Genomic DNA, 26,835 nt, shown 5'->3' with positions numbered 1-26,835 from the left:
CTGAAGAGGCTGGTTCCTAGCCGGCGCAAGTCGATAAAAGAAGGACAACGAGCTTCCAGGCCGTACGATGTGAACGAAAGGAAGGGAACCCAGCGTGCGGGATTCCCAGGCGATTGGGTAGAAACGAAAGAAAGACTTGGAGAAGAGTGTAAGAGGAGAAGAACGACAACAGATTGGGGGGATATTTGGGAAATCAGCCAAACCTGTTGAATACTAACCCTACCTCGCAAAAATACCGGTAATTACCGCGGTGGTCCCCTTGGCCACAAGTAAACGAAATGAGATCAAAGCTTATGGAGGTTAATGAGGGGGAACCCACCCAATCAGGGTCTGGTATCCGCTGGTATTGGTCCGACGACGCTAACCCACTGGGGCGGGGAATCATGCCGATTACCCCACTATTTGCCGGCTGCTACTGGTTCTCACTGGCTCAGATGGGAAATTGAGCTGTACGGTGCCTGGTTATCTGACGGTAAATACGGACACGAGGGCCATGCCGAGTCACCCGCCACTGTTATTCGAGCACAACTCGATCCCCATGCACGAGCGTCCTTGCGCTGACGGGCAGTACTACTAGTACTAGTAATTGGTATCGTACCGCAACATGGACGTTGCATCCAATCATCTTAAATTCTCTATAATTGGGAACTTTTTTTTTTCCCATCCATTCTGTCCTCCCCCACCCCTTTTATTCGATTTGGCTTTTTGTTATACCTGTTCCTGTCCCCACGAACCGCATCCAAACAAAAGGAGATGGCCCCCCGTGCTTCTCGTGGTACAATACTCCGTAGAATGCTTACATATACAGACATACATATATCGAAATCCGAACAATGCAATGGCAAGTGGCCGAGGTCGCTTATTCGGATTAATCTGGAGAAGATCGACCACTGTTCAATATAACGGGACCCGTGATTTTAATTAGCCAAGCCTCTCGCTCCTCCGACCTTTCCTAGTGGCATCCACTTATCCCCGAAAGACGTTGCATTGATCCTCTTTGCTGAGTCTGCTCTCATCGTTTCAGCCTCGCGTGGCGGATTTCTTCTCTCATACAACAAGATAAGTTATGAGTTGACAGGGGGGATGAGCAGATCAATGCAATTCACAATTCATTCACTTGCATGAAGCAAAGCATGGAAGAAAAGGGGCAAGGCAGAGTTTCTGCAAGAATGTGGGTCGCAGGAAGACCTTAAACTGGGGTTCCTGAATCTTTAATCATTCTTTTTCTTTTCTTTTCTTTTCTTTCTCATCGCACAACAACCCATCAGGCAATCGTCACGTGAGTACATGTAATCCACGTTGAAGATGAGGGTCTCCCCGGAGGCGAACTACGTAGTTGGCATTTCATTGAAGGTGGAGTTTTACCGACGGCTTTTCTTTTTTTTCTGTCGGTCAGTGCCGACCGTCCTCGCTTTTTAGGCCTGATCATCTCTCGATTTTGAGCCGTCAAGAATACTGAAACGCCTAAAAGATGCCGGTGGAACCCGGCATGATTGTTAACGGCAGACCGTCATACATTATACTTACACAGTTCCCATCATATGAATACTTAACCAGTGGACCCATGGGGTCTTTTCTTTCCCCTTCTCTTCATCCTATCTTTCCTGCCCGTAACATGTGATTGATGGTCTTCCGTAACGGCCGTTAACACGCCGAAAAATAGGGATGTCTGAGAGCCTATCGAGGTATTAGATTCGGGTACAAAAATTTCCCGAGGCCGTCTCGAGTGACTATAACAGTTCTCAACTCCTGGGAAGCTTACCTGTGTAGCAGAAATGCGCTGGCTACTCTCATAACGCACCAGTTGGCTTACTAAGTCTCGACCTTTCGAGGACGCCCCTCGGAGGATGTCATCCCACGACTTGGAAGGATATCTATAGAATTCCACCTTGCCCCAGTCTGGAAACTTCTCGGTTTCCTGTTACCGCCGTATCAGTATGCGCCAACCGAAATGTGTTCAGCAGGGGTCATGGCATACCGGCCATATTTCTTCGTCAGGAGTACCCAAGGTCTGGAATATAGATTGGATAAGCGAGAGATCGCTGCCCAGAGGCCCAGAGTCGAAAAGCTGCTTGTGCCCTACAGCCACAGCCTCCGCGACCACGCACCCAGCCGCCCAAAGGTCGAGCGCTGTGCCATATCCTTTATAACCAAATAATATCTCAGGAGGTCGATAACATGTGGTTCCCACGTCCGTAATCTTTTTATCCGTTGGTTCAGTCTCGTTATGTCCCTCCTTCCAAGCGATCCCAAAGTCTGCCAAGTAGGCTGGTCCATCGGGTGAGTCCAGAAGAATGTTCGAAGGTTTTATGTCCCGATGTATAACTCCCAACTCATGGACGTGCGCCAAGGCCCGAAATAAATCGCGCAAATGAGATCTGGTCTGCCTAGCAGTCAACATGCCTCGTCGCAATAGATGTTCAAAGTCATGCTTCATGAAGGGGAACACTAGAATCAGTCGTCCTCCGTCAAGTTTCAGCGTTTCAAGTAAAGGTATCACATAAGTTCCAGCGCTTTCTCGCAAGAGCTGAACTTCGCACTTCGCGTCGTGTGGTGGTACTAAAAGATGGGGGACAGTAACTTTCACAGCAACCAGGGTCCCATCTGTTCTCCTGGATTTGTAGATAGTGGAATGAAGCCCGTCGAAATGATGAAGGCATGCCTTGTATGGTCCAATATCCTGGCCCGCAGGCCAGTCCTCTACCCCTTTCTTATTCTGTACCTGATCGGAGCTACTAATTACAGGAGCAGCCGAACCAGTAGCTTCGGCTGCGTCAATGGCCGTCTGGCACAATTGATCATATTCTTCCTACGTATAACAAGACTGAGTAAATATTTGCGGACGGAAGATGAAGCGTATAGCTAGGAGCCCATACCTTCGATGTGGCCTGATCATAAGCTTCGGTCTCAAAGCTCTTTGCCTGAGACTGCGCCTCTGCAAATGCAGCAGACGACGAAGCACGCTGATAAGCCGTTGTCCTAAGGGTTAGGCATGAGCATTGCCCTGGTACAGAGTGCAAAGTTGTCTTCTCTTACAACGATTGTATGGCTGTTAACCTATCTGTGAAGCCAAGGGCTTTCTTCCAATCGGCCATTGCTTAAACGCGGCGACAAGTATAGCAATCACCAGAGATATTGTTCAATAGACGTAAGGAAGTGCTACAGCCAAGCTGGCTAGAGATATTTTAACGGATCCTTGTAATGCACTTGAAGGCAACAATCAATTCACTCTCTAGACTCATGATGCTCTACTCCATACTAGTCAAGTCAGGCACTGAACTTTCTCTTACTAGTGGATACATACAGAAAGGCGGCGGGACATGTGACAAGTAGCCTGTCTAAGCTCAATACGGTTTAGCTTCCCCTTCCGAGTCCGGGTCCGCTTTTAGTTCTTCCGGGCGTTGCAACCCGTCATCGTCATCATAGCACTTCCTCTTCCTTCCTCCACATCCCGCAGCTGTACTGCACGTTTACCGACTTGCATTGGTCTTTCGGACTTACATCACTCTTTCGTTAACAAATCACTCATTTTTCGGGTTTTTTTTCGCATCTCTACGGGCTGGACCTTATTATGCGCCGCCCCCCTCATCTACTTGTACAGCTGTGACCTATGTGTATTTAATGATGGATCTCTCACGGCAGGAGTATCCAGCTTTGCTGGTAAGATCGAGACACTCTTCCCCTCCCAATGACCCAATCTAGATCTACCGGGCTTAAGGATCTTCGCTGATTGATATATTTACCCCCAGGCCTCTTTGCAGCCAGGCCAAGCTACCGGTGTTCTCAACGACCGCATTCGCCTCATCAACAAGATCAATGCCGACATCGCGGATTGGTTGCAGGTATGATAGTGGCATCTTTCAAGTTCAGTGACGTGGATTGGGCAAGCTAATCCTGATCCGCGCAACAGGAGCGACGCCGCGTCGAAGAAGCATACGCCCAAGGGTTACGGAAACTTGCGACGCGCCAGCAACTGGATAATGGAGCGGCACTAGGGTAAGCTCAGGTCGCATTAGAATATCTCACTCGGAGTACCAATTCTCTAACGTGGTGTCAATTGGCCAAATAGAATATTCCAGATACCATGGCAACGTATCGTCAATGCCACGGAAATGGTGGCCTCGTCGCACGAAACCTTCGCACAGAAGATCGAGGAAGATGTGGAACGCCCTCTAAGGGATTACCACACCAAGAACCGCGAATTGGCATCTTTGCCTGGAGTCCAGAGCGATCTTGCAACTCTTGCGAAGAATTTGGAAGCATCGCTCAAAAAGGTGGAGAAAGCCAGAGAGAAAGGCCCGAAGGGTGCAGATAAGCTGGCTGGTGCGGTTGCTGCCTCTGAAGGAGTTAGGCAGGAATGGGAGTCCAGGGCACCTTTCGCTTTTGAACAGCTCCAAGCGGCTGACGAGAGTCGACTTAACCATCTGCGAGACGCGCTCACCCAGCTGGAAACTCACGAGTCGGATCAGGTTGAGCGCTGCCGTCAAGCGGCAGAAACTTGTTTAAATGTACTTCTCAATGTGGAGACCGCAGACGAAATCAAAACATTTGCTGAAAAGGTCAATGGGGGAAGGCCGGTTGTATTGAGGCAACAGACCTCTCCTACCCCTGCAGCAGCACCTTCTGGACCACCTCCACGCCTTCATGATGACACTGCTAGTCAACGCTCAGAGACTTCTGGTCCTGTCAGAACACCACCTGGTAAGTACTGTCCTTTTGACCGACCCGACTGTTGTCTCTCAAACGTCTTGGATGTCGTTATCGATGATACTTACTTTTTGTATAGCACCTGAGCCCCAACCCCGCCATAGCACACCCCTTGGCGGACTCAAGCGATTGGGTACCGTCATGAATAGAAGGAAGAGCATAATACAACCCTCAGGAGGGGCTGCGTTCTTTTCGGATAAGAAACACCGCAGCCCTTTTGCGTCTTTCAAACGGGGAGACTCTCGGGACCTGCAAATCCCCGAGTCACTACCGGATGAGGAACGCCCGGGTACTGCATTGACTACTCAGGAAAGCCACAATGAAGCTACACGCATCCCCAGCGAAACCAATGATCACGAAGGCCACGGTACGATGACCTCTATCCCGGCCACTCAGTCAGTACCAACAAACGGGACAACATCCCCAGAGCCCCCTGCTGAGACAGGTTTTGCTATCAGTGACTCAAACCAGGTAAGCTGTAGTGATACGACTGATGTATTTCAGACCATTAATTTCACGTAACAGCCACGGATCGACTCCGAAGGATTCTCGGAACCACCTCAGACTATTGATGAGATCACTCGTGCACAGAGAGAAGCAGCTGGGTATGGGAATCTCAAATCTTCCCCAGAAAATCAGTGGCTAATCATATCTATAGTATGGAGGAAGCTGGCATCAATCTAACAATTCGGGATCAGCCTATATTTGAAGATGAAGATCAAGCTAAGCAAGCAATGGACGATATGGCTAATCAGTTGAGACTGGTGAGTGTTATATGGACATGCCCCTTTGGCACCTTGCTGACGGTCTGACCATCCAGCGAGCCCAGCAGAGTGGTGTGAGACGCAATGTAGGGACCTTGCGCGGCCGGCGTGACGTCCGTAACACAGTGTTCATTCCTAATCCACCGCAAGGTAGTGATGTCCCCACTCTACCATCTGGGTCTGACGTGTCTATGCCGGTTTCGCCGGGTCTCCCATCAAAGCATGCGGCTTCTCCCAGCATTGCAACAGAAGATCATGCTCTGTCGGATACAACCTCGGTTCGCTCGGGGCACACCTTGCACGGTAGCTCAGGTGCAGTTGCACACCCTGATCTCCACGAACCAGGTCTGAACGCGTCTATCATTGAAACGGTTAATGCATGGTTCTCCGACGGTGTTGTAACCAAGTCATCCGTCATCGGAGAGCTTGCATTAGCATACAACGGAACCCCCGAGGCGAACACCACAGTTCGTTTAGAAAACTTCCAGGTGCTGGAGAAGGTAGCTGCAAATCCTCATTTCGTGAATGAAGAGAAAGATAAGGATTTATCGGATGAAAAGAGAGGACAGTACAGCATACATATTCCCACAATTGCTCGCCCCTCACCGACAGTGGCTTTCAAATACCAACTTCATGTTGACCCATCCGACTCTTCCGCCTACTGTCCGGTTATTTTCAAACCTGTATGGAACATTGAGGAACATCAGGCTAGTGTCATCATCTTCTATTCCTTGAATCCGTCGTTTACATCTTCCTCCCCAAGAGAATCAATCACCCTTAAGAACCTAGTTCTAACGGTGAACCTGGATACATCTCCTGAGGAAGGGCGAGAAGTGGCCCATGCCACGAGTGCTGTGATGTATCCTAATACGGGGGCGTCCTTCCGTCGCAAGCACTCGGCAGTGACCTGGAAGATGCCTGAGTTCGAAGTTAAAACTGGATCTGACGGCAAGTTGCTGGTTCGATTCTCAACGCCAACTAGTTGGCCAAGAAAAGGGAAAGTCGACGCAAAATTCGAGGTCCACACTCCTGATGCTGGCTCGCGACTGGGGATCAGTGCCGCGTCGCCAACAGAGGAGAGTACGCCAAAAGGACCTGATCCTTTTGCGGACGAAGACTCCGGTGCACATGACGATACTCAACCCTCCCTCACATGGAAAGAGGTCCCTACTGCTCGCAAGCTGGTTGGAGGCAAATATGTCTCTACCTAGCAGACTGTTGTGCTACCTTAAAGAGCCGATGGTCCTTAATCAGGACCTCAGTGTCCCGAGAACAGCACATTCCTTTGCACTTTCTACGAACAAATTATGATCGCAACCCGCCGGACCGTTCCAGTTTCAAGATACCACCGTAACTGTCTTTGTCGGATTTCTTTGGAATAGTACGCCTTCCAAAAGTTTGTCTGCTGACACTACCTGCCGCCATATTAGCACATAATTTACTCCCACGACTTTGTATGTTACTCTCGTTCTGCCAGTCTTTCTCTGCCCTTCTCTTGACTATTTTCCTATCTCCTTTTGTGCGAGGTATATATCTATCGTCTCCTCGGTCCATTGATTTCGTCACGTTCGTTTTCTTCGTTTCTTTCCCTCTCTTGCTTCCCTGTGTCGCAGTAATCGTTGTGTGTATAGCCACCCTCCGGACAGTAGGCATGGCATTTCGCCTGTAAATAGGTTCTCACCGTGGGATAGCCTGGTGCATATTAATGCCCTAAATACCAGCAACGTATGTATTTAGCAGTGCCGCTTTTCAGACGATTTGGGTATCAAGGCAGCAATGCCGTCGTTAATGACCGTTTCTCTAAACCAAAGATGATACTGTATTTCAAATTCATGGTTGTCTTCATAGTAATACAGGCTTGATGATCAGATAAAACATGACACAGTGACACCTCTGTGCCGGGGAATCGCTAAAAGTAACATATGAAACAGCCGATCTATACCCATTGACATCGGTGATGAAACCAAAGAGACCAATGGAAAAGAAGGTGAAAACAAGAACTGGAAAGGTCGACTACATCCGAGCAGCTCGTGTAGTTTTATCATAGAAATCCAACGTCATTGCAGCCAGGAAACAGGGTATATCTTTCCGCTCCTCGACCCAGAATTTGATGAGGGGTCGGATTTCCATAGCGAATAGACTATTCGGCCCACCAGAAATCTTCATCGTGCCGTTCTCTCCGTCGAAAATGATAGAGTTTTCTTCGCCATTGCCCATGCTGCCGGGCCCTCGAGAGTCAGAAGGGACGTCGCCGTCGCCATGTCTGTAGGCGGGGGAGAGGTGGAACATAGATGTCACTCGTACACGCCCGTTGGGGAGGAAGTCTAGTTTGTATCCGAGCAGGGAAGCAACGGCCTCCCGGAACTCGGATGACTTGGCAGTCCATATTTCCTTTAGTCGTCGCATGCGCTTCTCCTTATCTGCGACGACCCGCTCCATTTCTTGGATTTCTAGCTTTAGGCTCTCTAGGGTGCTAACGGGGACAGCTTTAACACTGCTGTGGTCGCCCTGGAGTTGGGCAAGCAAGTCACGGTTCTCAGCTTTGAGGGTTGTGATGGTGGAGAGTTTGAGATTCTCGGCTTGCGCAGTGGGATTATCACGGAGCTCAAGAACGCGTGTGCGTGACTTGGCTTTGAGAGACTTAAGCTGGGATTTGGTAGCTTCAAGCTCTCGGCGTAGGAGAGTTGACGCCTGTTCAGACTTGGAGAGCGACTCTTGCAATGTCCTGTTTTTCCGAGACAAGATAGAAAGACGCTCGTTCTCCGCATCGCTCTCGGCAGGGGACAAAGGCCGCTTAACACCCCGAGGTTCTGCGTCCTGCTGTTCAGTAGGCTCCCGTTTTGAGAGTTCCTCGTGAGCTTTCTCCAGTTCTAGTCTGTATTCATCAACGATCTTCTCCAGATTGGCGATCTGCTCTGACTTATGCTCGTCGAATTGGCTTTGTTCCGCGTTCATTGTCACCTCTTCTGTGTCAAAAGTCTTCAATTGTGCGCGAAGATACTCAACCTCCTTCACCGCGAGCGCCCGCTGGCGATCTAGCCTTGCCCGAATTCTGCTCTCGGCCATGGCTCCTCCATTTGCAGCATTGCTACTCCGAAGCTTTTCAATTTCCTGTCGCAGGTGGCTCCTCTCGGTTTCCAAGCTTCTTATCAGCTCGTCTTTTTCCAGAAACTGCGCTTCGACGTTGCCAAGTTTATCAACGAATGTTGCTTTCTCAATCCGCTCCTGCAATAGAGCCTTCACAACTGCTTCTGGCGAGTCGATCTCGACCTGTTCATCGTTGTCCTGTAGAAGACTGGTCCATGACCTCCGCTCGTCTTCGAGCATCTGTTTCTGGATCTGAATTGTTCCCAACTCGGATTCCACCTCCTTCATCAACTGTAGCTGATTCTCGAGTGACTTCTTCTGCTCTTCCACCACTTCAACGTTTTTCTGCACTTTTCGAAGATGCCGCAACTCCGCACTTTGTTCCCGATTCGTAGTCTCTAAATTCCTGATATGGCTGACCTGCTCTGAAAGCTCTCTTTTGAGAACAGCTACCGTCTCTGCATCGCTTCCTTCGGCTTTCAGTCGTATATTCTCAGTTTCCAGGTTGGCAACATCCGCTTCTCGTTCACGCAACTTCTCTTGGGTATTCTGTACGTCATTCCTGGCGCTCTGGAGATCGTTTTGCAATTCTTCGAGTGTTCGCTGGAGGGATGAGCGAATAGTCTCTAGTTCATTAATTTGATATTTTGCTTGTCTCTCCTGGTCCAGCAACTGGGCTTTCGTATCATCGGCATCATCCTGTAAGCTTTGGTTCTGATCTTGAAGGCTTCTGATCTTCCGCTCAAAGCCGCCTTTCTCGTTCAGCGCTGTTTCTTGAGCCTCTTTCAACTCTTTGGCGAGAGACTCGCTTTTGTGATTGGCGCGGTGACTGGCAGATTCTGCAGCCTACAGAGGAAGTCCAGTCAGTTTTATGATTGCCCAGTACCATAATTTGTACACACCTGTGCCTTCCTGAAGTCTGCGTCTGCCTTTAATTGAACATCCCGAAGCTCTTTCTCATGGCGCAGTACCATCAAATCCCGCTCCTGCTTGATATTCTCCAGTTCATATCTTAAAGTGTTGACTTGGACACGCAGCTCTTCCTTTTCCGTGTCTGTAAGGGAGTTAGTCGTATGGGATGCATCATCCGCCGCCAAGGGTTGGAGCTCACCAGGCTTTGAAACTTGGGAGGGGCGAATGGACTGTCGCAAAGGACTTGGAGCCGGGGGAATCGATAGTGGCGAGGCACTCCGTGGTGGCGAGCCCCAAGAAAGCTGTGAATTCCTACTTGAGTTCATCTAAAGCTCGTTAGTGCCTCTGAGGTTTTAAGATTCGCAAGGTATGTTGCTTATTTACCTTTGACTATGCAAGTTAACGGAAACCAATGATTAATCGATTGTGAAAGAGGTCATGGAAGTTAAGTGAGGGCCCGATAGAAGCTACCTCAAGCTCCCTTAGGTTGACTCCCACAACTCGACCGAGTCAAGCAAGCAGTGAAGGAATAGCCGTACGGAGCAATTCGATGCCGGCTTGTTGTTTTGGAAGGGCGAATAGAACATCCCGATCCGGTACTGGATGAGTCAGCACCGTTCACCGCCCGCCAGAAGCTCGCGTTCCCGGAAAGGATTAGCGCCGAAATTTTGAAAGATTTCGAATTTTTGCGGCCTCCAAAAGTGACCGATAAACTACTACTCCCCACGCCCACCGTCCTCCGATTGCCGCTCTTGTCCCTCCTCGTTTTGTTCGATTCCCCCGGGTGATACCAGACTTCAAAATGGCCAAGGACAAGGTTGAGAAGAAGGACAAGCGCGAGAAGAAGGAAAAGCGCTCGGAGAAGGAGGGTGTCCACAAGAGCAAGAAGGACAAGAAGGAGAAGAAGGATAAGACCGCTCTCGCCGATGCGGTTGAGCAAGAGCTTACGACTAAGGTTTTGGATGGAATTGACAATGCTGTCGCTGCGGAAGCCACTGCCGATGTCGAGACTGAGGTGATGGATGTCGATGTCCGCCCTGTTGGCGCCCTCGTGCCATTTGCCCAGCCTCTGGTGGAAGACAAGTCGGCAAAGAAGGTGTTGAAGAGTGTGAAGAAGGGTAAGTTAAATCTTAAGGTTAACCCACTTTCGGATGATGCGCATGGTGCCTCGTGCCTCAAACCGAGCCAATTTCACTTCTACAATCTAAAATTCGTCTATGATTCGTATTGTCATGTGTAAAGCTTCCAGTTCGTTTCAATGACGCTAATATGATGATCCTACTGTAGCTGCCGTGAACAAGTGCCTCAAGCGCGGTGTGAAGGAAGTCGTCAAGGCTCTCCGGAAATCTCCCGTTCCCGCACCTAACGCCCCGACCGGCACTCCCAATGGAGTTGTGATTCTTGCTGCCGACATCTCCCCAATGGATGTCCTTTCGCATATTCCTGTCCTCTGTGAGGACCATGGCATTCCCTACGTTTTCGTCACATCTCGAGCTGAGCTCGGTAACTCTGCCGCAACAAAGCGCCCCACCAGTGTCACCATGGTTGTTCCCAAGTCGGCCGCAAAGGGCAAGAAGAGTGAATCAGCAGATGATGAGGACTTTAGCAGTGTGTACGATGAGCTGGTCAAGCTCGTTCAGAAGGAAGCCAAGAAGGTTAACCTTTAAAAAATCTGAACGAGTTTAACCTTCGTTATGTGTTTTTGTTATTTTAATTATAAGGCTTCTTTATATGTTCTTGTCGCTTGCTATGGCTGTACAGTTCCACTTTGATGTCTGACAAGACAGTGCATGTCTTCGGGGTCTGGCCTTTGGGACGTGTTCATTGGGTTGATCTTTTATGATGTGTCCGTTGCAAATCTGGCGTTCTCAAATCGGTGTACGAAAAAAGGCAGGAAATATGGAAATAGAAATTTTTCTATTCAACCAAGTGCTCTGGTTATGTAGAAAGTCTCGCAAAAATGCCGGTGATTTTATACTCCTCGCAGCGAGCGTGGCAAACGGTCGTACACGTGACACTGGTCCTATACTAAGATCTCAAACTATTGTTTTCCTTGCAGATAACGCCTTGCAGGTTTGCGTTTGCTACTCCGTACAAAGAAAACTAAGCTAAGTAGACTGGGGGAAATCGACCACTTCTAGACTTAGGACCGTCTTCCTGCTGACCAATTTTCCACAGATGTGGTTTGGAGCAAGCAACCCATCGGACAACGCCAATTGGACTATAGAGTTGAATCGGGACCCTCCAGCTACGTGGTTTATGCATAACTGCGGCTCTTAAGCATTTCATGCGCTGCCTTTCTTTATACTCCCTTGAAAAGTGCATGAATATATCTTGGCTTGGTTGGTCAGGTGTCTCGCCGACATGTAGTATGATATCTTAGGAATCGGTTCACATCACCCTATCAATTCAATTGGTATCTCTGACAAAGATAGCAATGTGCCCAATACGTCAACGTGCTTATTAGTGTCTGTTGTGGCTACTAGTTTAGATGCTATCATTCGTGTCCCGAGCATCGCCGAAAAGCCCTCAAACAAAGAACCGCGTCTGCAGCTTGCATGAGCCAATTGGTCCTTTGCAGGCGGCATTCCTAAATGGACAATCAAAATGATGATAAATTGCTGAGTTAAACAGGAGGTTTGCCTCTCCTTGTTGACAACAATGAAAAGTTTGTACATCCCCCCCCTCTCCAGTGCTTGCACCTTCAATTCTCAGTCTTTTTTTTTTTTACCATTACTGGCACACTATTCCATCATGGCAGAGCATGAAATCGCCCCTATTGGGAAGAGGCTTATGGTTCAGGTCATCGACGATGTGGCTGAGCGAGATCCAGAGAGGAAAGTCTGCGCTGTGCCTAAGGGCTCCGAGATCTCGGATGGGTTCTTTGACTTGACTTTCCGAGAGCTTGCTCATGCAGTGAATTATATGTCGTGGTGGATTGTAGAGGCCTTTGGCCGTAGCTCCACCATGGAAACATTGACTTATCTCGGTGCCAATGATATACGTTATCTTGTGATGGTAATGGCGTGTAATAAGACGGGCTATAAGGTGAGAGATGGTGGATCAGTTTAATTTCGTCAAATTGATACTAACCAGGGAGCTGCTAGCCCCTACTTTCATCGACTAGGAACTCAGATGAAGCACATCTTCGTCTCCTTGAAGTCACCAATTGTTCGAAACTGGCATATAGTACGGAGAGAGGTCAGAGAGCAATGGAAATAAAGGCTCTTCGACCTGACTTAACGACCGTGGAAATTCCAGCCTCAACAGAGATTCTCCGGGGAGCTACAACGCCGTATCCATTTGCTAAAACTTTTGAAGAAGTCAAGGATGATGTGGCCTTTATTGCCCACAGCTCTGGTACAACTGGTGAGTAGTGACTGTCATAGTATGGATTTAAGGTGTACAAATGTGCAACCATGACCAAACCTACTCTGGTACAAGAAGCCATACCTCTAGATCGACAACTGATGTTCCTCATCAAATGACAGGAATCCCGAAGCCTATCCAACTGACATTTGGCTACTTTGGTGCTCTGGATGCCGGCGCCTATGTTCCTATCCCCCCAGAACGTTTCTCGGGGGTACCTGATCGACTCAGCAAAGATGACGTTATCTTGGCTGCGGCGCCATTCTTTCACCTCATGGGGTTCTCGTTGTTGATCATATCTGTCTTTCACGGTATTCGTTGCGTGGTGGCCCCAGATAAACCATTATCGACTGAGTTCTTGACTTCTATGCTCAATGCAACCAAGCCCACGGCGATATTGCTACCACCGTGCATCCTAGAAGATATGACCCTATCACAAACCTCTATGGAAGCCCTCTGGAGCTTGAAATACGTGTTTTGGGGTGGTTCTTCTCTCTCGCCTGAGGTCGGTCGTAAGATCAGAGAACACACCCCGCTGACGGGCTTCATGGGAATGACAGAAGCTGGTTTTATACTTTCCTTAGCTCCCGAAGATAAGGAAGACTGGGAGTATTTCGAATGGTGGCCGACCAATGGGATCGAGATGGAGCTAGTGGATGACGACCTGTATGAAATGGTCATACACAGACATTATGAGCCATTCCTACAGCCCATCTTCCACACGTTCCCTGATTTGGACGAGTATCATACGAAGGATGTGTACACACGGCATCCAACCAAGCCAAACCTGTGGAAGCTGCGTGGACGTCTAGATGACGTTGTATCGCTCAGTAACGGGGAGAAGTTCAACCCAGTCACGATGGAGAAGATCATCGAGGGACATGCCCTGGTTGCGAGAGCTGTTGTTGTAGGCAATAACAAATTTCAACCAGCTCTACTTGTTGAACCCAATTGGAATCAGTGGAGTGAAGACAGTCCAATTGAGGACTTGATCGCCCAAATTTGGCCAACAGTTCAAGATGCGAACCGTATCAACCCAGCCCATGGACGGATCATGAAAAACAAGATCGGCGTAGCATCTAAAGCCAAACCGTTTCAGATAACACCCAAAGGGAGCACACAGCGGCGACTTGTCACTCGCGACTATGAGAAGGAGATCGAGGATATTTATACAAAACAGGGCGATGAAATCATGGAGTATCAAATACCAGAAGCAGCTGATTTGTCTGGTATTCAGGAATTTGTCCGAAATGTGGTTTCAGACGCTCTTGGATTCTCCTCATTCTCAGACCAGACAGATTTTTACAGTCTGGGGCTCGATTCTTTGCAGACAATGCAGCTAGGCCGAACGTTCCACGGTTCAATATGTTCGTGTCGGCCATCGACTAAATCTAGGGCTATCACAGCTCAGCATATATACGGCAATCCCACTGTCGAACAATTGGCCAAGTTTATATACGGTATCGCTAGCAATTCGGAGCAGAGCATGATGTCGCGATCTGAAAAAATTGATGCCTTGGTGCAGAAATACACGGATGACCTGCCTGAGCGCGAAGTTAGTACACGCAAGACGACAGATCAACACACTGTAATTCTTACAGGGTCTACCGGCTCGCTCGGGAATTACCTGCTTCATGCCTTATTGAGCAATCCTTCTGTCGTCAAGGTGTACTGCTTGAATCGATCAGAGGCAAAAGATAGACAAGTAAAGAGTTTCCAAGAAAAGGGATTGGAGTATGATTTCGGTCAAGGACGAGTCGAATTCCTTGTGGCATCTTTTGGAGAGGAGAAGTTCGGCCTTAGCGGGTCCAAGTACGAAGAGATGCTCCGCACAGTAACTACAGTCGTCCACAATGCCTGGAGAATGGATTTCAACATTTCTGTTGATTCATTTGAAGATGTTCACATTCGCGGTGTCCGTCATTTTATCGACTTCAGTATACAGAGCATACACCATGCTCACATCTTCTTCATGTCTTCTATTGGGACCATCGGCGGATGGAGCCTCACACATGGACCATCCGTTCCTGAAACTCCCTTAGTGGACTGTGACGTTACATTGCGTCAGGGATATGCCGAAGCAAAACATATTTGCGAGCGTATCTGCCTGGCAGCATCTCAGAAAGCGGGTGTACCAACAACGCTTTTACGCCTAGGACAGATTGCCGGCCCAACAACTGAAAGTGGGATGTGGAACAGGCAGGAATGGCTACCACTTATTGTTGCCACATCGAAGGCGATTGGCAAGATTCCTCGTACCTTAGGATCAATGCCAGTAGAGTGGACCCCAGTGGTAAGTTGCGACACAACCTCTCTACCTTAACCTTCTCAGCTAATAAATGGATAGGACACACTTGCTGCTATCATCACGGAGCTTATTCACACACGTAGCGCAAGCCAGACGGATTCCACCTGTTCTGTATTCCACTTAGTCAACCCATCGGCGACTTCGTGGGAAAGCCTTCTGCCCGCAATTCAGGAGCGCTACAATGTCCAGCCAATTGAGATGTGTGAATGGGTCAATGAGTTGGAGAGTATCACCAACCCATCACCAGCAGAGGTTGCGGCGAAGCCCGCATTGAAGCTACTTGGCTTTTACCAAGGGCTGGTGGAAGGGGAAGGGGCATTGTCGGCTCCCATTGAAGTAGAAAAGACAAAGGAGGCGAGCATTACCATGAAGTCGATGACACCGATCTCGACTGAACTGATGGCAAACTGGGTGAAGCAGTGGAACTTCTAGTCCGAACACTCCAACCACTGTTCGTCCTAGAAATCAAGGCTCCTTCTCTAGCAAATACTATAGAGAACAGCTAGCGACCCTAATAACTGAATACATAAACCTTGAACCACAAATGTATAAATCCATAAATCCACATTGAATACTCTTTGGTTAAACACACACGCCTCTATCCTCTCTAGACCATTGCAGAAACACCCCTACTCAAGGCCTCAACCTTTTCCACCCCGTAAGCTCCACAAAACAAGCGTCTATCAGCAAGGGATGGAAACTAACGAATGATCCACACGACACCCCAACGCGCGGCCATCAAATCGCAACGAAGTAAGGAAAATAAAAAATATGCCGTTCCCAGCATTGACCGATTATCAGTTGACTGATCTAGCTAGATTGAACTGTTCTTGTGTAGATATGAACCTGGGTCATTCCTGGAAGTGGGATTGAACTCCTCTGGGTGGAGGGATGGTGTCGTTACCGATTGCTTTGGGATTGGAGTTGCGCGGGCTGAATAGCGGAAATGAAACTTTTCGATTTTTCTTGATATTGTGTAATTTGAAATCTTAGCAGGCAATTTTGGATATGTTGTTTAGAACTGCCATCGGTTATTTAGATGTCCTCTCCAGTGTATAAGTGGGAAAGCCGATTTGGTTCCGCCTGACGTAGCTCCATCTGCGTCAGTTTAAAATATGTTGATTAAGAAGTGATTGCTGTCGCAGATAAAATCAATCTACTTCCCAGGACAGAGATCGTAAAGCTGAGTTGCCCGTGTATCGAGGGTTATAGTTCTATGACGGAAGTTTAATTCTTCATGAATTTTTTTTTAATTCATATTATCTATAGTACATGGCCATCTCTGCAGAGGCTGGAGTTGAAAATAACACAAGATACCCGCTTATGAGCTCTTCATACCGTCCGTCAAAGTCATTATTTAATTAAGCGCGCTGGTCAGACTGCAAAGACTGGTACCAGTGCTGGTCGTCGACACCCTTCTGCTCCCGGCCAGCCGGTGTGGCGGTAGGTCCGGATTCTGTCTGCTTCTGCTGGAAGCCCTTCGTGGCGAGACGGCCAGGGTCGTTCTCGCCGCCAATATCAGTGGTGAAGCTCGCATTGTTGCTGTCATCAAAACCACCTTCCTTCAAGTTATTGCCGTGGGGCTTCTTGCTGCTCAAGTCACCGACCACGTCCTGGGCATATGATGGTGCAGTGCCAGTCTTGGACCGGGTCTGGTAGCCACTGCCGCTAGCGTTGGCGGTGCCACGCTGCTGGTTCTGAGAGGCATTGAACTGTTTCTGGGCTCCTTGCTGCTGCTGCTGCTTCGAACCGGTGGGACCACCAACGTAGCCCGAGGTAGAAAGATGGGGGCCAGGGAAGTCACCTTGGCCACCGAGAGCTTCAGGGTATTTCTCCTGCCTGTCGAGGTTCTCACGAGCAGCACCAACTGGGGCGGATGGCAGCTCGGAGGCAGCTGATGTGTCCTTGGTGTTCAAGGTGGACTGCTGGCCAGTCACACCGAGAGGCTGGGCACCACGGTTCTGAGAGTAGACGCCGCCCTTGGTGGCAGATTCGGCAGCAAGAGAGTCTCCGGCCACTGGTCCAGAGGATTCTTGGATGGGGTTGCGGGAAGCCTCAGGATCAGTGGTGACCTGGGAGCCGTTAGCCAGGGTTTTCTACATCTATTTCGGGCTTGCAAACATACCTTAGTGCTGCGGGGTCCTTGACCGATGGGCTGTCCTTGAAGATCCATGATGATAGATGTATGTATAAATCTTGCGTAAAGTTTCGGCGCTGCAGATGGGATTGAAGTAGTTTGAAGTGTTGAATATCGTAGTATCGTAGATTTCTGTTTTCAAATGATCTGACGAAGACAACCTGAGCAGTGCGATGGCAATGCTATATAGGATTGGCATCTCATGCCATCAACTATGATATTCAGATCATCAACCTGGATGATGTCATTCTGACGGTAAAAGTCCACCATGTCCAGAGACCGTCGAAGGCCCCAGCGGACAACCAACAGGTACGTCAACAAGCACGGCTCCCGAATTCTGAGACTCTTTCAGTGGCGATCTAGCTCGATGACAAGAAAGAAAGAGCCCACTTTATCCGGGATCCTAGTTGTCCAGAAGCTGATCTGGATGGCCCTCCTACCGCCTATGGTATCGTGTAGCCAGACAGGGTCGGCTCTCCACACACCCTACTGCCGGGTTCGGTGTGATTTCCGTGGTCTTCTCGATTGCGTTAACGAATGCTGGATGAATGTCATCCCTGTGGAAATGCTACCAGACTATGGCGTAGTAACACAATGCGGGTGACGTCATTGTCACCACCACCAATCCCTGTTGCATGAACAACAACGAAGGGGTATGATACCATCATATCCCGAGACGACCGCAGAGCAACTGCCTTTGTTTCACATCCTTAGCGAAAAGAAATCGACGATCTAGCATGTCGGCTTCGAAGTCATGAAGGCTGGGTGGTTGAATTAGAATTTCCTGCTCCTGTGTTAAACTTTTCGATTAACCCGATTCGCAAAGTGTCATCCCGTCTAGGGCCCAATGGTCACGTGGTATTCATCAACTTTCGAAGTAAATATGTAACTCTGATGCATCGACTAAAGTGTGAAAGAGCCTAAACAAAAGAGATGCCCGAGCCATATTGTGGTATAGCAATATCTGGAGTATTCGTACGGATTAAGCCAGATGAGTTTAACGAGTATGAGCAATCTTGGTATTACACAACTACGGTGCTTATTTTTAAACAGAGAAAAGAAAAAAGAAAAAGAGGTAGAATCGTCTCAGATATACTTTTCATGTATTTGTATGCGTTAATAGCTACTAAAATACAAAATCATCGCGCTCATGATGTATAACGCCCATATACCACGACTGGTATCCATGATCCATCAAACTCCCAAAATCATAAATTACCGTGCCAGGGCATCCTTGGGAAGATCACTCAGGTTGTCCTTCCCCTGGCGCCCAACATTGCCCAGTGGCTGGGTTTGCTTGTGCAATTCGTCTCCATCTTGACGGACACTGCTGCTAGCGGTTGCGGGCTCTCTCAGAGCGCTGTTGCCCTCGCCAGAAACAGGTGCCTGGTGACGGCCAGAGCCAACGTTGACTGTCCTCTGGTCTAATGAGTTCCAGTCGCTAGCGACTGGTGGCTGATCAGGTAGAGGCAGGTTGGACTTGGTCTGTTCAATCTGCTGCTTCTTGTCGGTGTTCTCGCTGAGGAGGGACTATGGGAGTTATTAGTGAGGGTTCGCAACTTGATCACCTCTGAAATCCAATCTTACCTTCATAGCCGAGACATCTGAGTTCTTAGGGATGTTTCCCTGGTGGGCTTGGGAGATCTTAGATTCAGGCTTGCGGATATCCTGAGTGGTTGTATGGAATGTTTGGTCAGACATTTTGTGTGAAGTGGTGTAAGAAGGGGTTCTGGTTGATCTGTGGTCGACGCTGGTAGATTGCAGAGGGAATTAATCGAACGATTATTTTGATTATGATGAAAAGAAACTTCATCTACAGAGGAGTTTGGGGGTACTTATATGTTTGTTGTTCGGTGCATGATGTGAAGACTGGTGACGTTGTTGCACCTATGACGACATTAGCTGATGTCCAGGCTTTGGATGATGCGAAACCCACCCTGGGAACAGCACGGCGGGGAAACACTGAACCCTTGGGACTCGAATACATAATTCGAATATTCAACGATCCAATCAAATGCCTTGCGGTGAGATCAAATCGGAATTTGATTTAATGGGCTTCCTGGTTGCTTCAAAATTGTACCTTAGCGATCGTCACCGGATACGCCCTGACTTCATACGGATTTAGCCTCCACGTTAGTACTTGAGAATATTCCTTAAATCATTCAATTCTATTTTTAATTCTATGGTGATCAGCTTAGCCCTAGAATGGCAAGTCATCGTATGTCATTCTCCATTTCAAAGAACGCTGCGATGGGCCTCTTTCATCACTCATTCAGTACGTATGGATTTACGATGACGCATTTCTTCATGTATATACATGACCACAATTCAGGTAATATGATGAAACAGGGGTAAATTATCTAGCTTTTTTATCACAGTTTCACACATATGAGATCATTAGGCATAGAGTACATTTCTTAAGTTGTGACCTCTGGAGTACCAAAGAAGAGGAAAACGTAGTATATCGAGGCTTACGCGATTCCTTCTGAATACGGAGTTACAGTTCAGTCCGAACTGCTCGCGGACAGTATGCCACAGATTATGTTGAGAATAGGCTCGGTACTCGCTACTACAGGACACTAAAGCCATACATTGAGACTCACAAGTTGTCTCAGGCCAGATTAGACATTCGAGTTTACAAGACTTAATGGCAGCAGGAGCTAGTAACTAGATTGTAGATCCGCCCTGAATATACCTAGAGCATCTAGAATATGATGGTTGTTGATCCACTAGCTGGGCAGCCGCTTGGGGATGCGGACTTGTGGCAGCAATGTCTCTTGATGCCTATCCAGCAGCATGCACCATCACCACAACTCGACGTGCCACAATCCCAGTGAGTAGCATTGTCACAACTTCCCGCACAGAAAGGCGCAGTTCCACTCCAGAAGCAGTTTCCTTGTGCAGGTATGGGGTCTGTTCCAGTTGGGCTCCCCATTTGGGTGCCTGGTTCGGTATTGTCTAGCTACAGTGAGCACCTTATCTATGGAGATGCGCAGGATATCCTTTACCAACTGCCGCAGTAGCAGCCAGAGCGCTAAAGAAAAGCGATGTTAGGATAGAATGCATGGCGGAGTCGGACAACCTTGCATCCATATCAGCGAATTATAGGGATTTCTGCTAGTAAATACAAAGCTCACTGATTAGTATATACTCAAAGATAAACAAAGTAGGTCTCGGGGAGATCCGCTTGTAGTTCGATGATGGTAATATCAATGTGTAGGTTGAGGCTTCCGGGGCTTATTGAAGAGCGACAGATGAATGGGACTTATATAGCTTCATTTCTTGTTTCATTTCTTCGGCTGTTGGAGTGTTACATATGCACCCTTCCGAACTTCCATATTTCTAAAACTCCTGTGCCACCTGATCATCCAGATGGAGTTCTAAAGACTTCGACCCATTCAGCGCTGAATGGCTCAATACCAAGTGCTCGTATCACATCATTTACAAGGTCTTGGTTCTATATTGCTGCATGAAGAATCCTTGAAGCAATGACATATGAATTTGGGGTTCGTGAAACACTATTTTTCGAGGCATAAAGAAGAACTGTAACAGACTGGCAGAAGAGTAAGGGGGGCCTCAGTAGTATGCGAGAGCAACTGCAGATCTAGTAGTGTACAAAGTGCAAGAAAATGTCATAGAGAGCCAGGCTGCTACTCACAGACTCCCTGTGAGCCCATATTCTATATTCATCACCGTCGTCCCTTGAAGCCTATGACCACAGGACAAAAGTGCCGGACTGATATTGAAAATCGTTGTGCGTATAGTCTGAAGGGTCTCTCTTGTTATGTTAGCCAGTCTTATGATAAACAACAGCGACTGATGAGTATGGAGTATAGGCTCGTTGATATAGAACCACTACAGATAAGTACTTAAATATATATCCCGTATCGTATAGTAGTAACGATGCACTCTTGAGTCAGTCTTTGGACACGGCATATTTTCTTAACAAAACTGCATGTATTACCACATGCTGTGTTCCACTGCTTCAGTACTACATGCAGTACTTCTAAGTAGTACTACTATTAGTACTACTGGTAGTTGACAGTAAGCACTAGTCACATGTATGTTGTCGATACTAGTATTAACTGAGGAAATGAAATCAGTAACAGCTTCAACACGCTATACCCAGAACAGTAACGCTAGTCAATCTTAGGACATGAAGGTAGACCGCCTTCCGTTACAAGATGCCAAAACTGTCCATCAGTTCCCCGCTACCAAGCGAAATGATTTTTTTGGTTGCATGTTGTTAGACAGGAATAGACTCTTGTTCTGCCGTTGTGTTTCTCTATTGTACGTTTTGTCTCCCAGATATCTGCTAGTATGCCCAGGGATCCATTGATTGGGTTGGTTGGAAAGGTCTGCTACTCTTCGTTATCTCGGAAGATACGCCGCTGACCTGAACTGAGGGGCATGTAGCCATCCAGCGGAAAATCGACAACGCTGAATAGCTTGACAGACGCTACTTCGAAAGTTGGTAAGGTTATCTTTGTTAGCTATGTAGCAAAAGTATATGTGCATTGACCGGAACATTTTCTATATGTAGGGAACTTCCCGTAAGTTAAACCACAATGCGCTCCGTCATATCGCTCCGTCACGCCCGGCCCCAATAGTCCAAATCTTGCTGTCCGAAGACGTCTAATCAGTGAGCTTTAGTTTCACTACAATCGATCCTCAGCGCGCCATTGGCTACCTCCAAATAGAATGTGCATGCCAGCGATATGGTGTGTCTGATAAGTGCAAACCGAATTATGGGGGCTGTGTAGAAGGAAGACGCTCTGTTCCCATCGAGCTCTTGGACGTTGCAGGTCTCGTTCCAGGCGCGCATCAAGGTCGAGGGCTGGGCAACAAGTTTCTGGATGATTTGCGTCATGCAGATGCTTTGATCCACGTGGTTGATGTTAGTGGAACCACAGATGCAGAAGGTCAGGATTTCTCGCGGTTTCGCAAACGCTGTTGAAATATATTGGCTAACAGGTCTGTGTGTATTTCAGGCAAAGCAACTCGAGGTTATGATCCTTCACAAGATATTGAATGGTTACATTCTGAGATTGTGCGTTGGGTGCTAGGAAACTTGATGCAAAAATGGTAAATCGACACGCACCTGAACCTAAGCTGTCAGTGCTAATGATTCTTGTAGGGGATCCATCAAGAGGAGACACATGGCCATAAGTCTGTCTATAGTAATTCCCAAATGTTTCCTGCATACTGACGCTTACAATAGAGGCAACGGCCGTGGACACCTTACAGGGGCAGTTCTCCGGTTATGGAAGTACGTCAACGATTGTTGCACGCTGCCTAGATCGGATAGGCTTGAAGGAGCCGCTTGAGGACTGGTCCGATGAGACGGTTGAGAAGGTTGTCAAAGCTTTTATCGATGAAAAATTCCCCACGGTCTATGCTTTAAACAAAATCGATCATCCTGACGCAGACAAGGTTTGTCAGCATTCCCGTTTGGTGTTTGATCGATGCTGACAAGAGTGACTTTAGAATATCAGCAAAATTGCCAAGATGCAGGACCCTCAGTCCATTGTTCTCTGCTCGGCAATATCAGAAGTGTTTCTTCGGAGGTTAGCGAAACAAAGTTACATCAAATACATCGAAGGAAGCGAATTCCTAGATACGCGAGAAGACCTCATAGAGATGGGCGAACCGGACGGCGGTGGCTTAAAGGAGATGGATGAGAAGTTGAAGACGTAGGTCACCCTAGCATTTGTGCAGTATCTGTCTGGCTAACATGGACATCACATTAGTCGTGTCGAAAACTTAAAAGACATGGTACTCTATCGTTTTGGCTCAACTGGAGTTGTACAATGCCTTTCGCGTGCCGCAGAGCTCCTAGGTTTGGTTCCAGTCTTCCCAGTCAGGAACGTACACACTTTCGCGTCAGGAGCTGGAAGTGATGCAGCGTTCCGCGATTGTGTTCTGGTCAAGAAGTAAGTGATGCTAATGGCAAACCCCACACCTCATTAATCCATCTGACACCGAGTAGGGGCACTACGGTTGGCGATGTTGCTAACAAGGTCATGGGGGATATACCGATCTCCTACATCGAGGGCGTTGGTGGTATCCGCGTCTCGGAAGATGAAATTGTACAAGTAGGAAAACATGATGTAGGTGCTAACCTTTCTACAACTATATCAATACCGGTCGCTAACCCGCATCGTTTTTTTTAGGTGCTATCCTTCAAGCCTGGCCGATAGATTTCATTATTCAATTTATATACAGTTGATATGACTAGGAACGAACAATATAACGCTTATGGCGGTTATCCAAAGTACATAGCCGAAAATGAATCATGCAGAAAAGCAACCCAACTTTCAGATCAATGACCCTTCTATTAAAGATATCAATAGTCAGTCACCTGGTCCTGATGGAAGGTATCGACTCTTTATCCCAGGAATGTCCTAGCTTATTTGTCACTGGTCTGAAGGGTTGAAAACATACCTGAGCTCTTTCATCATTCATTCCAATAATCGGTTCAGGTGCCTTAGGATGCTCTTCTTTAGCCTTCTTCCAATGTTTCAATCCTCCTCTCTCCGTCGCCGCCTGAGGCTTATCACGTTGGGCTACTCCCTCAAATTCTTCTCTGTCCTTCATACCAGAAGAAGCCCCTTCAACAGTTGGATCTGTGTTATCATTCTTCTTGCTTCGGTCCACAGCGTGGTCGTCTGTTGATGTTCCTTTCCAATCTTGAGTTATGCCGCTGTTGAGGCGAACCCGCACGCTTCCGGGCGTGTGGAACGCTGCTGGCTGCCACACGGAATAAAGCGGAAGTAAGCAGAGACGTGGCGGCCGTGGCGTGAGCAGATGATGCAGCTTTGAAGTTGGAGTAGGGAGTCGTGAACTGCTCGGCATCTTGGGCTTGTGATTTATGGCAGGGGATTCAGATTATCCAGAAAAAAGTATGTTGTACAGAAATAGCCTTTTCATATACGGCATATATATCTGCGAAGATTATATATTTGAACAAATACAGAGTCTACATTTTGTAAAGCCTGGTTTTAGAGTGCATCATCTCGACCCCGGTCTTATGACGTCTACATGCTGCAATCGTACTACTGACCACCTGCTTCAGGAAACCAGGGCTTAGGGCTTCGAATTGATACCGCTCTCCTTATCGATAAGGAAGCAGCAACGTACGGTGGGGACCTCAAGTGGACTCTCACACCTTTCCAAGCGTATGAATACACGTTTATCGGAGGTAAATTACGAGGCGGAGGAAATATGAAGCGTGAATATCTTCCCACTGAGACACTTTCTGCTTGGACGAGGCTCAATGGCATCTCCGTCGACGGGGTCACTTTCCGCAAGTTGCAAACCGAAGATGGCATAGACAAGGGATGCGCGATAGTAGCGACAGGAGAGAAGTGCAATGAGAGCTCGGAGACCGGAGGAGTAGATGCGGAGACTCTTCTTCAAGTTCCCTCTGACTTGATTCTGTCGCTCAGGTTGGTTGAAACCCATGCCAAGTCAGATCGGTATCTGCGCGAGGTACTAGATGCCGTCGGCGATTTCGGAAGAGTATGTCCATGCTATCTTTCAGCTAGGTGTTGGGAATTTACTGGGAGCTTAATGAGAGATTTGTGTTGAGAGTATGGGCTGATATGAACAGACAGCTAGGGGTGCGATTTTGATCTTCTTAATCCTCCAGATTACATACTCTAGTCCGGATTTCGCGGATGAGCACCATCGTATCGGAGTGTCCAACCCGTGGACCGAATATATACAGTATTTGCCGTCTTCAATAACGTTACCTACGTTCTATACGGTTGAAGAGCGGGAGCTTCTGCGGGGGACATCTCTAAAATTGGCGGTGGATGCAAAGATCGCCTCACTCGAGAATGAATTCGAACTCTTACGCCAATCAACCGAGAACATATCATGGTGTCGCAAGCATTGGTGGGATGAAGATACGGGGAAACTCACGTTGGATGACTGGAAATATGTTGATGCTATGTACCGATCGCGTATGGTGGATTTGCCAAGCTCTGGCCATGCAATGGTTCCATGCATTGACATGGCTAACCATGCATCTGAGGATATTGTGAAAGCTTTATACGAAGAGGACACGGAAGGCAATGCGGTGCTTCAGCTACGATCGGAGCGGAAACTTCAATCTGATGAGGAAGTTACTATATCGTGAGTTTTGATATTTAATCTCGTAGCAGAAGCACGACTCATGGTGGTGGTGATTTACAGGTACGGGGGCGACAAACCAGCATCGGAGATGATATTCTCGTATGGATTCCTCGAAAAAGAGAGAGAAGGTGCCAAGCAGATATTTCTCAATCTGGATATCCCCGAAGATGACCCATTGATTATGGCCAAGAAACGAGTTTGCAAGGCACCGCCAGGACTTCGGTTATTCGATGCGCCTACGGTGGAAAGGGGCAGCACTGATTGGGATAGTCCGTTTGTCTGGTGGCTTTGCGTGAACCAAGAAGACGGGCTTGAATTTGAAGTACTACAGACCAATGATGGGGGTAGAGAACTCAAGGTCAGTTGGAAAGGCGAGGAGATCAAAGATCCCAATGACATTAAAGCCTTCTTGGTCAAGGACCCTCTATGGGATATCTTCCAGCTTCGAGCTGTGGTGACTGTACTGGATCGGCTAGAATCTCATTTTCTCATTCTTCGAGAAACTCAGATCATGGTTGAGGAGATCAATCACAATGAGGATATGCTTGCACTCTTCAGGCCTGAGGTGTATAATACAATTAACAGCCTGCGTGAGTTGGAGGGGAAGCTGTTGGAGAAAGGGATCGAGGATATGGTTCAGCAGGTAAGTGATGTAATCTGACTAGCTCTGTGGGCCACAATTGGGCGGACACTGACCATCATCCGTCTATAGAGACAGGATCTTATGGCGAGTGAGGCGGTCGCCGCATATCTCACCCAGCAGCAGGCCGATGATGACGAAGAGGATTTCTCGTGATCATCAATTTATGTATATGGCAATAAGACACGGCATCATTTCACCCAATCCGCCACTGTGCTTGAGTCATTGGTCTTGCTACGTTGCTCTACGATCACTGTTAGCTATTAGCAACATTTACAGTAATCCATACCGAAACCGGTGCCTGTTTGAGTTTCACTATATCCACTGCGGAAGGTCGATCATTCAATTAAAATGAACGTGGATTGTGGGGAAACCCCAGTTGGGGTAAAGCAGCAGAAAGAGTTGGCGGAGTTCCAAGTTCACAATGGCTACCCTAAGGTTCGAGATCGTGCCAGCAGCCAGAGGCGAATTCTTTCGAGCTGCGTTAACTAACTTCTATGACGTGATGCGGGCCAATCGGACTAGGGTTCCAATCATGTTCTTTACCCCAGGGGGATATTCTTTCTTGTCTCTTGATTGGGGTCGTGTTCCAGTCAACCATGTGGTGTATGTAGCCATGTGCCAGTTTCATGGTCAACTTGAATCAAGACCGCGTCAACCATTTGTACAGCATATCTTTGGTGACCCATTCTTCGAGTTGACTGGAGAGGGACCCTGAATTGCAAGCCCTGGCCATGAAAACATAGTCTGCCATATTTTGAGTCTAGTAATG

The 26,835-nt window shown here is 47.9% G+C and overlaps 9 protein-coding genes across 9 annotated transcripts; 5 read left to right on the top strand and 4 right to left on the bottom strand.

The window, feature by feature from the left end:
* Positions 1–1,644: 1,644 nt before the first annotated feature.
* Positions 1,645–3,095, bottom strand: BDV38DRAFT_267278 (putative cell division protein kinase (Ctk1); the record flags this gene model as incomplete). The annotated part of the gene is made up of 5 exons (XM_032056561.1): positions 1,645–1,677; positions 1,763–1,918; positions 1,979–2,809; positions 2,877–2,979; positions 3,037–3,095. The coding sequence occupies 5 exons, from the start codon at positions 3,093–3,095 to the stop codon at positions 1,645–1,647; spliced, it is 1,182 nt and encodes a 393-aa protein (XP_031919385.1).
* Positions 3,096–3,816: 721 nt separating this feature from the next.
* BDV38DRAFT_267277 (FCH domain-containing muniscin-like protein) lies at positions 3,817–6,682 on the top strand (the record flags this gene model as incomplete). The annotated part of the gene is made up of 4 exons (XM_032056560.1): positions 3,817–3,842; positions 4,070–4,701; positions 4,787–5,178; positions 5,528–6,682. 4 exons carry the CDS (start codon positions 3,817–3,819, stop codon positions 6,680–6,682), a joined length of 2,205 nt encoding a protein of 734 aa, XP_031919384.1.
* A 3,509-nt stretch (positions 6,683–10,191) lies between these two features.
* On the top strand, positions 10,192–11,534 carry BDV38DRAFT_233380 (50S ribosomal protein L30e-like protein). Its single transcript, XM_032053126.1, has 2 exons — positions 10,192–10,588; positions 10,758–11,534. The coding sequence occupies exons 1-2, from the start codon at positions 10,273–10,275 to the stop codon at positions 11,135–11,137; spliced, it is 696 nt and encodes a 231-aa protein (XP_031919383.1). The 5' UTR covers positions 10,192–10,272; the 3' UTR covers positions 11,138–11,534.
* Positions 11,533–15,842, top strand: BDV38DRAFT_233376 (uncharacterized protein). The gene is made up of 4 exons (XM_032053125.1): positions 11,533–12,518; positions 12,578–12,839; positions 12,962–15,132; positions 15,187–15,842. The coding sequence occupies exons 1-4, from the start codon at positions 12,132–12,134 to the stop codon at positions 15,577–15,579; spliced, it is 3,213 nt and encodes a 1,070-aa protein (XP_031919382.1). The 5' UTR covers positions 11,533–12,131; the 3' UTR covers positions 15,580–15,842.
* A 579-nt stretch (positions 15,843–16,421) lies between these two features.
* BDV38DRAFT_233371 (uncharacterized protein) lies at positions 16,422–18,069 on the bottom strand. The gene is made up of 2 exons (XM_032053124.1): positions 17,273–18,069; positions 16,422–17,219 (listed from the first exon to the last, which is right to left on the bottom strand). The coding sequence occupies exons 1-2, from the start codon at positions 17,318–17,320 to the stop codon at positions 16,509–16,511; spliced, it is 759 nt and encodes a 252-aa protein (XP_031919381.1). The 5' UTR covers positions 17,321–18,069; the 3' UTR covers positions 16,422–16,508.
* Positions 18,070–18,360: 291 nt separating this feature from the next.
* BDV38DRAFT_233370 (uncharacterized protein) lies at positions 18,361–19,073 on the bottom strand. The gene is made up of 2 exons (XM_032053123.1): positions 18,872–19,073; positions 18,361–18,814 (listed from the first exon to the last, which is right to left on the bottom strand). The coding sequence occupies exons 1-2, from the start codon at positions 18,983–18,985 to the stop codon at positions 18,500–18,502; spliced, it is 429 nt and encodes a 142-aa protein (XP_031919380.1). The 5' UTR covers positions 18,986–19,073; the 3' UTR covers positions 18,361–18,499.
* Positions 19,074–21,506: 2,433 nt separating this feature from the next.
* On the top strand, positions 21,507–23,563 carry BDV38DRAFT_65501 (Ygr210 GTPase family protein). Its single transcript, XM_032063707.1, has 11 exons — positions 21,507–21,640; positions 21,701–21,758; positions 21,828–21,837; positions 21,938–22,206; positions 22,276–22,369; positions 22,422–22,453; positions 22,506–22,717; positions 22,772–22,977; positions 23,035–23,217; positions 23,274–23,394; positions 23,458–23,563. The coding sequence occupies exons 1-11, from the start codon at positions 21,605–21,607 to the stop codon at positions 23,482–23,484; spliced, it is 1,248 nt and encodes a 415-aa protein (XP_031919379.1). The 5' UTR covers positions 21,507–21,604; the 3' UTR covers positions 23,485–23,563.
* Positions 23,564–23,606: 43 nt separating this feature from the next.
* On the bottom strand, positions 23,607–24,139 carry BDV38DRAFT_277341 (uncharacterized protein; the record flags this gene model as incomplete). The annotated part of the gene is made up of 2 exons (XM_032058463.1): positions 23,607–23,618; positions 23,729–24,139. 2 exons carry the CDS (start codon positions 24,137–24,139, stop codon positions 23,607–23,609), a joined length of 423 nt encoding a protein of 140 aa, XP_031919378.1.
* A 369-nt stretch (positions 24,140–24,508) lies between these two features.
* BDV38DRAFT_277340 (SET domain-containing protein) lies at positions 24,509–26,219 on the top strand (the record flags this gene model as incomplete). Its single annotated transcript, XM_032058462.1, has 4 exons — positions 24,509–24,805; positions 24,897–25,423; positions 25,484–26,066; positions 26,136–26,219. 4 exons carry the CDS (start codon positions 24,509–24,511, stop codon positions 26,217–26,219), a joined length of 1,491 nt encoding a protein of 496 aa, XP_031919377.1.
* Positions 26,220–26,835: the final 616 nt, after the last annotated feature.

This window comes from Aspergillus pseudotamarii (genome assembly GCF_009193445.1).
Source record: "Aspergillus pseudotamarii strain CBS 117625 unplaced genomic scaffold BDV38scaffold_2, whole genome shotgun sequence".
Classification (NCBI taxonomy): Eukaryota; Fungi; Ascomycota; class Eurotiomycetes; order Eurotiales; family Aspergillaceae; genus Aspergillus; species Aspergillus pseudotamarii.
Note: the sequence above shows the minus strand (reverse complement) of the source record. Positions and strands in the feature narration are given on the sequence as shown.

Bases quoted from the DNA above. Each gene is read 5' to 3' on its own strand.
- BDV38DRAFT_233380 (XM_032053126.1), top strand. From the start codon at position 10,273: ATGGCCAAGGACAAGGTTGAGAAGAAGGACAAGCGCGAGAAGAAGGAA. The intron at 10,589-10,757 runs GTAAGTTAAATC...ATCCTACTGTAG, and splicing joins GTTGAAGAGTGTGAAGAAGG to CTGCCGTGAACAAGTGCCTC.
- BDV38DRAFT_233376 (XM_032053125.1), top strand. From the start codon at position 12,132: ATGAAAAGTTTGTACATCCCCCCCCTCTCCAGTGCTTGCACCTTCAAT. The intron at 12,519-12,577 runs GTGAGAGATGGT...GGGAGCTGCTAG, and splicing joins GTAATAAGACGGGCTATAAG to CCCCTACTTTCATCGACTAG. The intron at 15,133-15,186 runs GTAAGTTGCGAC...ATAAATGGATAG, and splicing joins CAGTAGAGTGGACCCCAGTG to GACACACTTGCTGCTATCAT.
- BDV38DRAFT_233371 (XM_032053124.1), bottom strand. From the start codon at position 17,320: ATGGATCTTCAAGGACAGCCCATCGGTCAAGGACCCCGCAGCACTAAG. The intron at 17,220-17,272 runs GTATGTTTGCAA...AACGGCTCCCAG, and splicing joins AAGGACCCCGCAGCACTAAG to GTCACCACTGATCCTGAGGC.
- BDV38DRAFT_233370 (XM_032053123.1), bottom strand. From the start codon at position 18,985: ATGTCTGACCAAACATTCCATACAACCACTCAGGATATCCGCAAGCCT. The intron at 18,815-18,871 runs GTAAGATTGGAT...TAACTCCCATAG, and splicing joins CAGATGTCTCGGCTATGAAG to TCCCTCCTCAGCGAGAACAC.
- BDV38DRAFT_65501 (XM_032063707.1), top strand. From the start codon at position 21,605: ATGCCCAGGGATCCATTGATTGGGTTGGTTGGAAAG. The intron at 22,207-22,275 runs GTCAGGATTTCT...TGTGTATTTCAG, and splicing joins TGGAACCACAGATGCAGAAG to GCAAAGCAACTCGAGGTTAT. The intron at 22,718-22,771 runs GTTTGTCAGCAT...GAGTGACTTTAG, and splicing joins ATCATCCTGACGCAGACAAG to AATATCAGCAAAATTGCCAA.